At 36.7% G+C, this 11269-nt stretch overlaps 1 protein-coding gene across 4 annotated transcripts in view; it reads left to right on the forward strand.

The window, feature by feature from the left end:
• The window catches only part of cad (carbamoyl-phosphate synthetase 2, aspartate transcarbamylase, and dihydroorotase), a 113031-nt gene extending 102068 nt beyond the window's left edge, over positions 1–10963 (forward strand). For all 4 annotated transcript variants that reach the window (XM_039748999.1, XM_039749000.1, XM_039749001.1 and 1 more), the window contains 5 exons: positions 274–399; positions 979–1134; positions 1415–1516; positions 2540–2634; positions 10420–10963. In XM_039748999.1, coding sequence (XP_039604933.1) covers positions 274–399; positions 979–1134; positions 1415–1516; positions 2540–2634; positions 10420–10519 — 579 coding nt within the window. In that variant the 3' untranslated portion in view covers positions 10520–10963. The remainder of the gene's footprint in view (positions 1–273; positions 400–978; positions 1135–1414; positions 1517–2539; positions 2635–10419) is intronic.
• The last annotated feature ends 306 nt before the right edge of the window (positions 10964–11269 follow it).

An 11269-nucleotide genomic window follows, 5' to 3' on the forward strand; every position in this document is an offset into this window, starting at 1 on the left:
AGATCTTTTCCTTTTTTCCTCTATCATAATGCATTTGCTTTTGTAAATTACTGTATTTTTGTTACTTACTATAGTTTAGCAATGTAATTGCTTTTAAATTCAGTCCTACAATTGAAAGTACATTGAATTTTAAGAGTAAATAGCATTTTTATTAACAGCAGTGTCCCTAGCTGTATTAGAGCGTTTCATTTTAGACTTGATGTGCTTATTTGAGGTTACAAATAAAGGTTATTTTTATAATTCTGTATGTATTTATTTATTTTTTTATCTTAGATGGCTGCAAAACACTGCAGAAAGCCTGTCATAAATGCGGGCGATGGAGTTGGAGAACATCCTACTCAGGCTTTACTTGATGTATTTACAATTCGTGAAGAGCTGGGCACTGTTAATGGCATGACTGTAAGTCATCTCATTCTTTCTTGTTATATCACCTTAGGACTTAATAATAAAGCTGGTGATTTTATTAAAGTAATATTTAATTTTCCAAACGGTGTGATCATTCCAGAATCATGCTTTTTACTTGCAGTAGCACAGGGTATGAGTGCTAGAGTTGTTACGAAAGCAGGTTTTATGTGTCTTAGTTATTTTACCTAAAATTGATAGTTATGGCATGCCTTTTGTCCTAAAATAAAAACATAACTAGTATATTTGTAACATATCAAAGGAGTATTATATTTATGAAAAATAAGCACCATGAAAGTTGTTTAGGCTGTTAACATAATTTATTTTAAGTTTGAAACATTGTGACTTTTAATAGTGTATAAAATATTAAATGTGAATGGCTGTTATTTTACTAAACACCTGACTATGAGTTTTTTTTTTTTCTCTTTTTCCTTGTACTGTAAGCAACTATACTTCTTGATGTCAGTTCTTGCACGAAAAAATCCGGTAGTTTAGCAAATTACCATGCAGATTTGTTTATTGTGCTTTTATATTTGTTTGTGAAGAGAAGTACTTTCTTATGTTAAATATTTGTAGATCACTATGGTTGGAGACCTGAAACATGGACGTACTGTACACTCCCTGGCAAAGCTCCTTACTCAATATAGGATCACTCTTCGTTATGTTGCACCTAAAAATTTACACATGCCTACAGATATTGTTAAGTTTGTGGCATCAAAAGGAATCAAACAGGTGAGGTTTCAAATTTTACGCTAAACTGTCATAGCAAAGTGTGACATTACCAATAGATATCCAAGTGTAAGTAAAGATATTATAATGTATTCAATTTTCAAATGTTTACAAGACTAATTTGTACTTTTATGAGTAGTAATTTAATGCATTGCCAGAGCTGATTTTACAGTTTAAGTATTATTCATATTGCATTAGTTTAAGGAACTTAAGTAATATTTTGCAGATTTTTTTTTTGTTTTTTCTGTATGTCAATTGTCACTTTTTTCTTCTGCAATTACAGGAGGAATTCGATAGTATCGAGGAGGCTCTTCCTGATACAGATGTACTTTATATGACCAGGATTCAAAAAGAGCGGTTTGCTTCAGAATTTGAGTACAGTGCTGTAAGATTTCTTTAATATTTTCTCCACCATCAAGTTGTGTAGATGTAGTTCATTAATGTTTTTTTTTTCGGACAGATGGGAATATGATTGTAATTTTGTTAATTTTACTTCCTCCTTCTTAGCTAAATAGCACCTTACAGATACATTTTAAGTTGCTAAGCATAGCTGCTTGGTAAAGTCTGTTATGCAAGTATATTTTTCAGCAATTCGCTATCTAGGGAACTTCATAATCCACAGAAAATGATCAGCAAGTATTTCTAGTGAAGTGAAAAACATGGCATTAAAATAATGGCTTTAGTTCTGTTGGTTTGACATCTTTTATGATATCTTCTACAAATACTTATCAATCATGACATTTTGTTTGCTTCATAACATAAACATGTTGATCTTAAATTTCTTCTCTGGGTAATTTATTTCTGCTTAGTTATTTTGCATTTACTGTTTTAAATGACATTCATTCCCTTTTTATTGATCTGCTTAATAGAAATGGCTTTTGTTTTTCGCGTATATAATTACTTTGAGTTATTTTAATTTGATTCAGTTCAGTGGCCTGGAATTTTTTATATATGTAAATAAAATATCTTGTGGCTTAAATGTACAGTTAGAGACCAAAAGGCTGTGTAATTAAAAAAGAACTGTGAACTGTGTCTGAAGGGGAGAATCCAAAGGTGTTTAAAAAATTTAAATTCACTTGGTTTGCTCTCCAGCTTTTACTTAATTGGACTTAATTGGCCCTGAGGAAATATGTAACTCTTAATTATACTTGACTAAGAAGCTGCAAAGTTGTTTTTAAATTCTTAATTCTGAGTAATTTTTAGTTATTTTCTTGTAATAAATTTCAGATAATAAAACCAACCTTTTCTATGACAAAGTGCTACATTTTGCATATAAAAAGTACACTGTGCTTTATTATTTTTTGACTTGCAATATCTTTGACGGTTAGTAATGTTTAAGTTTTTAATTATTTAAAATATACACTAATATCGCTTTTTCATTTGCTGTTTCCTTTTTGTCTACCTTAAGTGCTTTGGCCAGTTTATATTGACACCACATATTATGACTCGAGCGAAGAAAAAGATGGTGGTAATGCATCCCTTACCAAGAGTAAATGAAATAAGGTCAGTATTACTGGAGTATTTTGTAGCTCTTTTTCCAAAAGTTATTGTGCTTCACTTCAAAGAAGTCGCTCTTTTTATGATGCTAGAAAACTGTGGAACATTGTGTTTAGAGGTCTGCACTCTCACAGGATTATGGCGGGACCCTATGCAATTGCTGGCAACACCTGACTGATTTTCAGTGTTGCAGGTGGGAGGAGGCAGTCGATACCCTTGTTCGGGTGGAAGCCAGAGTTTGGGAAATTAAAATTAAAACAAGATGTACAGAACATTAATTCAATGTATATAATTTCTCGTGCCACAGCTCCTAACAGCTTTAGTTCTGAATGAAGTCTTGAGACTGTACCTACCTTCTCTATACCATAATAAAGTATCTATTTTCCTTAAAAACCTGGACTTACCTTCCTGTCTGTCATGCAACTCCGATCCAAGCTTGACAATATCTGTATAAAAAAACAGTGCTTCATAAACAGCAAAATATATTTATTTGAAAATGACACACTAGATGTAACTTTTGTATAGAAATACATGTATGAAAATACAGAATGAAAATGAGGCGTTAGATTTAACTTTTTTTTTTTTTTATAAGAAATACAGGTATGAATATACAAAATGAAAACAAGTTGTTAGATGAAGATGACTGCTTTCTGGTCAGTGCCACCGTCTCCAACCCATATAACATTGCTGGTCTCACTACTGTCCTATAGACCTTTCCTTTCACTGTTGCTGGTACCCGTCTCTCACAAATCACTCCTGACACTCTTCTCCACCCATTCCACCCTGCTTGCTCTCTTTTCCACAATCCCCATTATTCTGTACTGTTGAAGTATTTAAACTCATCCACCTTCTCCAACTCTACTCCTTGCGTCCTCACCATTCCATTGATCTCCCTCTCATTTACACACATGTATTCTGTCTCGTTCCTACTGACCTTCATTGCTCTCCTCTTCAGAGCATATATCTACCTCTCCAGGGTGTCCTCAACCTGCTCCCTACTATCGCTACAGATCACAATGTCATTAGCAAACATCATAGTCCACAGGGAGTCCTGTCTAATCTCGTCTGACAACCTGTCCATCGCCATTGCAAATAAGAAAGGGCTCAGAGCCGATCCCTGATGTAATCCCACCTTCACCTTGAATGCATCCATCACTCCTACCACAGACCTCACCACTGTCACACTTCCCTCTTACATATCCTGTACAACTCTTACATACTTCTCTGCCACTCCCGACTTTCTCATACAATACCACAACTCCTCTCGAGGCACCCTGTCTTATGTTTTCTCCAGGTCCACAAAGATGCAATGCAACTCCTTCTGGCCTTCTCTATACTTCTCCATCAACACCCTCAGAGCAAACATCGCATCTGTGGTGCTCTTTCTTGGCATGAAACCATACTGCTGCTCACTAATCATCACCTCACTTCTTAACATAGCTTCCACTACTCTTTCCTGTAACTTCATGCTGTGGCTTATCAATTTTATCCCCCTGTAGTTACTATAGTCCTGCACATCCCCCTTATTCTTAAATATCGGCACCAGTACACTTCTCCACTCCTCAGGCATCCCCTCACTTTCCAAGATTCCATTAAACAATCTGGTTAAAACTCCACGGCCATCTCTCCTAAACACCTCCATGCTTCCATAGGTATGTCATCTGGACTAACGGCTTTTCCATTTTTCATCCTCTTCATAGCTGTCCTTACTTCCTCCTTGTTAATCCGATGCACTTTCTGATTCACTATCTCCACATCATCCAACCTTCTCTCTCTCTCTTTCTCTTTATTCATCAGCCTCTCAATGTACTCCTTCCATCTGCTCAACACACTCTCCTCGCTTGTGAGTATGTTTCCATCTATATCACCCTAACCTGCTACACATCTTTCCCAGCTTGGTCCCTCTGTCTAGCCAATCGGTACAGGTCCTTTTCTCCCTCCTTAGTGTCCAACCTCTTATACAACTCATCATAGAACTTTTCTTTAGCCTTCCCCACCTCTCTATTCATCATCATCTGCAGTTGAGGAAGTAAATTTTTTGTACTATTTGATAGTCCAAAGATACAGGTGAACAGTTTAGAAAGGCTGAACCTTAAACAGAAAAACTAGGTTACTTTGTTCCCATTACACAATCATTCTAATGAAAAGGTACCATTCTAGTTCTTTGTACAGTTAGAACCTGTGTGTTGTAGTTGAAAAATTATTTAGAAGAGGTGTTCACTGCTATGACAGGCACATAGTTAACAAATACTCTGGGAACTATGGAAGAAATGCAGACTGCATTCATTTTGTTTTAGAAACATTAAGCATTTGAGTCAATATGCTAAATGCTACTGACTCTTCCAGCATTTTGTTTATTTTTGTGGTGTGTGCTGAAGTATTTGTCTGCGTTTTATTTACGTTTTTATTAAACACAAAACCTCCAAGATAATGGAGTATATTTGGAATAGTTACGTAAAAATGAGAACTGATGTACCGTGTATACTCAGGTATAAGTCGGATCTTGAAACCCGAAAAAATTGATCATAAAATCAGACCACAACTTTTACACGCACTCAAAAATGCGACACTTCATTCCCCACCCCCCCCCAATCTTCTTGCCTCTTCCAATCTTGCATCAGTCTCTCAGATGCATCAAATGTTGTGGCAGCAGTGCAGTTACCAATTTCTTTCGCCACTTCAACAACTTTTAATTTAAAACCAGCTTCATATTTTCTTTTGATCGAACGGTCCTTCGTAAATAAGGGATGTTCTTACGATAAAGGTGTATGAGGGTGTGAGATACAAAAAACACGAATCGGTGCAAACATCGCTTTGGAATAGTTCGGGTATTACTGTGTGGTCGCGTAGGTACAATAGAGAGAGAGCAGTTAGGAGCATACGCTGATATAGTGCATTGCCGCACCCACATAGGAAAAAAAAAAAGGCCATCTGGTCCGTGGTTACTCTATCAGGTGGGCGTTTAGCATATCATAATCCCTTGTACCAATAGCGTGAGTTTTCTGCAATCGACTTATACCTTCTGCATTCGACTTATACGACTGAAATTATAAAATACCAGAAATTATACAGTAAAATCAAGTCCCAACTAATCTATGTTATAACTTATCTGCGAGTATTTACGGTAGTTTGTATTTATTTTACCAAGCCTAAATGGTTCAAGTTGAGTATTGTCATTTCTGATATGCACACTCTTCTATTTACTACTCATGTTCATAACTGCTTACCTGAAAATGAATGTTGATCATAATTATAAATGCAACTTAATGTATCACAATAAGGATTTTCTTTACCTTACTCTTGTGAAATAGTGTCACTCATTCAGGTTTGTATTGGACACATGATAATAACAGAAAAATAAGTGACACTAAAAATGACAGTAAGCTATACTATGCAAGTAAATAATCTATTCTTAAAGAAGAATTCCAGTAATCATTCACATATTAACTGAGAATTACTTATTGCTGAGTGATTAAAGTTACTGAATACCCTCTCTATTTGTAGAAACTCAGATTTCCACAGCCTTCTGCCCACTCTGCAGATAATTAGTACTGTAGTTAGAACTGTATTAAACCAACCCCTGGAAAAGAGCTTATTTTCATTAATTATGCATGAAATCACACAAAAGAAAATACACCATGCCTGTATGTTTTGTGATGTTTTACTCCATAAAAGGTTGCTTTGGTGTGAAAGGCATAAAGTGCAAAGTCAGATCATCTGCACAATTGAAAAACTCGCACACATTGTATCAAATTTGAAACCTTTACTGAAACAGCATTTAGTCTAATCAAAGCCTTCTGTTGAGGTGGACGTGTCAAACAAAGTAGTTGGCAAAATTCTATTTTATTTATATGAATGTTAAGTGAATGCAAAATGAAATTGGGTGGGCATAAGTAATGCACTGAAAAGTCTGAGGTATTTGTTCATTCAAGCATGAAGTAGTAATAGTTTTATTGAAGCAAGTTATTTGTAATGTTTCCAGGCACGTTCTCCACTGCATCATTTAAACAAAAGTAAACGTGGCTACAACATAAATATACCATTATACAATATGTATTTTTAAATATTGTGTATTTATGCGCACCTTTTGTTGTGTTACAGTATTGTAATTTTTGTGATTGACATTTAAGCAACCTTAATGACTTGTGGGTAGAAATTATCCCTGAATATACTGGTGCATGTGCTGATTGCCTTGAACTATTTGCCAGAAGGGAGGAGTGAGAGAAAAAGGCTGTGCAGGATGACTGAGGTCTTTAATTATATTGTTTGCTTTTGTATATATCCTGAAGTGAAGGCAGCTCCCAGCTGGTAATATTCTGTGCCAAATTCATGACTCTCAGCAGTGCCTTATAATCTTGAGCTGAGCAGGTGCTGTACCGGGATGTGATGAATTCAGTGAGGATGGACTCTACTGTTCACCTGAAGATGTTTGTGTAAACTAATGGACACATACTAGCTATCTTAAAACATATTAGGAAGCAGATGTGCTAGTGAACCGTTTTGATGAGATGCAGTGTGTCATGCCCACCTCAGTTCAACAGTGAATTTCAGTCCTAGAAATTTTAAGTTACATTCTCTTTCAACAACATCCTTTCTGATGTAGTTAGAAGTGTGGTGTGCTTTCTGACGTTCGTGACCAGGGGTCAGATTTATAAACCTTGCCCTTGTACAAAAGATGGCTTAAAATGTGGTATGCTACTTTCCACACATGTCTTGATTTATAAAAGAAAGCCTGGCAGAAACACTTGCATATGTTTATGGCAGCTCTGACCCAACATTTTGGAGAAAGTAGGAAATGTCACCCTTGATGTAGGGAAGTGAAGCCAAACCAGCTAAATATGGACTCACATATATAATAATTTATATCACTGAGCTGCTGTTATCCTGTGCATTGACATGATAAACATATTCACGTTCAAAAATGATGCATATGTTCTTCATGGGTGCTTTGGCTATATGCTCCAGCCCCTGGATCGCTTTTCTGTAACATTTTTGACAACTTGAAATGGATGACGCACAGTCTGAAGGGCCCTTTCCAGCTCCCGCACAGTCCACATACCATTACCTGTATTGGCCACTGGGTCCTTCTTAGGTATACAGAAAGGTGAGTCGTCTGGGTGGTCTTTTGCTTGGCCTTCCTGTTCTGCCTGCCTGCACCCATTTATCCACAGCAACATGGCACTCCCTGAATGGCTGCTTACCTGCTTTGGAGAAGGCAGTTTGAGTCTTTGCCGCCCCCTTCCCACCTTGTGGGTACTCGTCTGTGAGGCGAGGGTCCGGGCAACATAGGGGCCACCAACTGCTCTGGGTCCAGGAGGATTTTCACGTGCTCCTCCCCAGTGAGTGGTGGCTTCTGTGAGTTCGCACTGCTGTCATCTTTTTCAGGAGTGCACAGTAGTTGACAAAGGGAGTCCAGCTTCTTGCTATCTAGAAGGAAAGTGCTGGCAAAAAATGTAAGGCACATTTAAATGTAAGGGACATAGTGCATCTTCAGCTCGCGCTTACCTCCTTCCCTGGCGCATTGTCTGGCATGCTTCTCCTCTGGCAAGCTATGTCAGTCCCAGTGTTGCGGCTGATAGTGTGTGCCAGGCTCAGTGCCGCGCTCAGTTTTTGCCTGGCCCTTTGTCCCATTACAGTGTCTGTTCTCCTTTGCTTTAATGTGGGTGGTTGCATTTCCATGTGCTTGTGCTGGTGTGTTGGGATTGCCACAAGACAATTTTATTGCAGATCTATGCCTTGCAAATGGCCAGAAATCCTGCTGACTATACCACCCGGGGCCTGCAGGGAGTGCATCAGCTACCCAAACTTGGCAAAGTCTGTCCGTCTCTCTCTCTCTCTCTCTGGCTCTGGCTCCTTTTAAGCTGCTCCTGGGAATGGTCCGGGTGGCTCATAGCAAGGTCTGGAATCACTCCGAGGTGTGGTGAAAGCCTAACATAGCAGGGCTCTGCCGTCTCTATAGCTCCCTCTGGTGTTGCCCATGGTACCAAACAGGATTCCAGAGAACTCCCAACTTCTAGCTTGCCCTGTGGGAATCCATGGTGCCGCAGCAGCCGGGTGGGTTGGGCAAATTGTGGAGAAATTGAATGAAATAAAGCCGTAATCATTGAGAATGATCTGATTCACAAATAACGCCTCGCTGTATTAATATTCCACTTACCACATTTAGTTTTTCAGGATGTTATTAGTATAGAAAATAGTTTGCTTATGATGCATTTCATGAATGATAAAAGTCATGTAATAGTTGGCCTACCTATTTTGGTTAATCACTGAGAAATGCTACTAATTTTCTAGGAATTAACATATTATTGAAATTAAAGAGTAATGTCAAGAAAAAGTTTTTTTTTTTTTAACCATAGACCATTTTTATTATTATTTATTTTAATAAAGTTTTTAATAAATTATATTTTTGACTTAACACTTCTGCACCCCTGAAAGATCTGATAATGAGATCATTAATCCCCCAGCACTGCGCTTCCCAAACACGGGCCTGAGGACGCACTATTCAAGCCACATTTATGATTGGTGATAATAATTGATCTCATTTATTTAGATGGTCTTTTCCTTTCTCTTATTCTGCCTTTAGAAAAGCACAGCAGTATTTTTTTTACATTTATAAGACATTTAGAAATATTTCTAATTTTGCCTCCCTTTTGTTGTCCTATTGTTTTGTTATTTTTTGTGCAATTTGTATCCTTCATTGTATCTTAATAATGAAAACAAACAGAACTGACTGCTAGGTAAACAACACTGAATGATGAAAGGCTGCAATAACTTTAGTGTCAGACCCACTAATTAGTAGATAATTTAATAATAATAAATGAAACAATCGTAACACCTGGAAAAGCAGAAAGAAACTCAGGCTAAAAACTGTTAAGATAAAAAAACAAAAAAGCTACCCCCTTATAAGTGCTTAGTACATTTTAATAAAACTTTACCACACTTAGTTTTGTTATTTCTCCACTGACTCCAAACCACAGAAACTGGTAAGTTAAGGCTCACTTAATTATCCAATTAAAAGCAGAAGTTGGTTGGAACCAAAACCTGTAGCCATAGGGGGTCCCCAGGACTTAGTTTGGTAAGCCCTGCCTTAGTGGAATCAGGTGTGCAAGACCTGAGCCTGAGGAAGATGAGTAGAGCAGAAGGCTAAAGATATGATTTTTGGCTTGTAAAAAAGAGTTGGAACCCTGTATACAGTATGGCAGATTGGAAATCATGCTAGTAAATATTACCTTTGTATTTATTATTAAAAATTCAGAATAAAGATGTTGTAGTGGTATAATTGCAGAAATATCTGAGTGAGTACCATCTTGTCATTTTTATTTCTTGAACTAATATTGTGCGGAAGTACACAATACTGAATCATTGGTAAGAACAAGACTGTTTTACAAAGTAGTGTTCAAATAAATCGATACCATTTTATAAATATTTACAATTTCTGTAATTTTAAGTTATACAAAGAGAATCATGTTTTCTGGACTGTTGAAAATTGGACAGTGTTTGCAAACACTAGACTGAATCTGTTGCAGTGTGTCACAACTCATTCAAGAGTGTACATTTTTACCATTGGCATTATTAGAGTAGATTTCTGTTCCTATGTTTTTCTGTTATTGAAACTGCTGCCTCTCTCTCTATGCTCATGTCCGTTCTTTTCCATTAGTGCATGCAGATATATTACACTATTTAAATACCACGTCAGTTTTAATAGAACTACCTATCCATCTTCTTAAATCAGTTCTCTTCACTAGGGACTTTGCCAGCTGTAATAACACTTCTGTCTTTCTTGCCCTACAGTGTTGAAGTGGATACTGACCCTCGAGCTGCTTACTTCAGACAAGCAGAGAATGGCATGTACATTAGGATGGCTCTGTTGGCTACGGTTCTGGGAAGATGATCATCAAAACCAAATGGGGAGCCCGATTTTCTGAAACACTGAACTACTGAATCAACTTTTGGAGACTGCATTTATTTTAATGCTGATGTAAAATCTTCAGACGGAAAATTGCATTTTAAAAGGGTTTTTAGAGAGAGACCCCTAAAGTGGATCTGTTACAGAATATGCTTAAGCGCATGGTATACTTAGCAGCATTTTTTTTCTGGGAAATGTACCATGAAATTATTTTTGTTAATTACTACATCTTTTTGTCTTGTTCTTATAAAAAAAGTGTTAAAAATAATAATCATTTGTTACAAAATATATATGCAGCTGCACTTCATGAAAAATACCCATAATAAATTAACATTTTGCAGTATTTGGAAAAATCAGTCTGCACTGATGTATACAAATGCAATAAAGTTTAATTGACCTTGGCATTCTAATAAAAGCAATAATAAATTCTTTAAATGTCTCTGGAATAACAAAGGGGAAAAAAATAGCAATTTTGTCATCTTTAGCAATAAATTTACCATTTCCACAAAAGATGAAATTTGAATACACTACTTCATAATTCATGTTTTAAGTACACACTTTTGGAAATGTGCATAGTTTTTCCCTAGAGCTCAGTGCTAAGTTGCACTGGGTATTTTAACAGTATGTATTGCTTTGGGGTGGAAAAATGACTTTTACACTTTTTATTTTAACATTCCAGTATAATACACATATTACAGTCCAGTAAACTAAAGATACAGTATGTACTAAGTACTC

This window comes from Polypterus senegalus, chromosome 3 (assembly GCF_016835505.1).
Source record: "Polypterus senegalus isolate Bchr_013 chromosome 3, ASM1683550v1, whole genome shotgun sequence".
In the NCBI taxonomy this organism is placed as follows: domain Eukaryota; kingdom Metazoa; phylum Chordata; class Cladistia; order Polypteriformes; family Polypteridae; genus Polypterus; species Polypterus senegalus.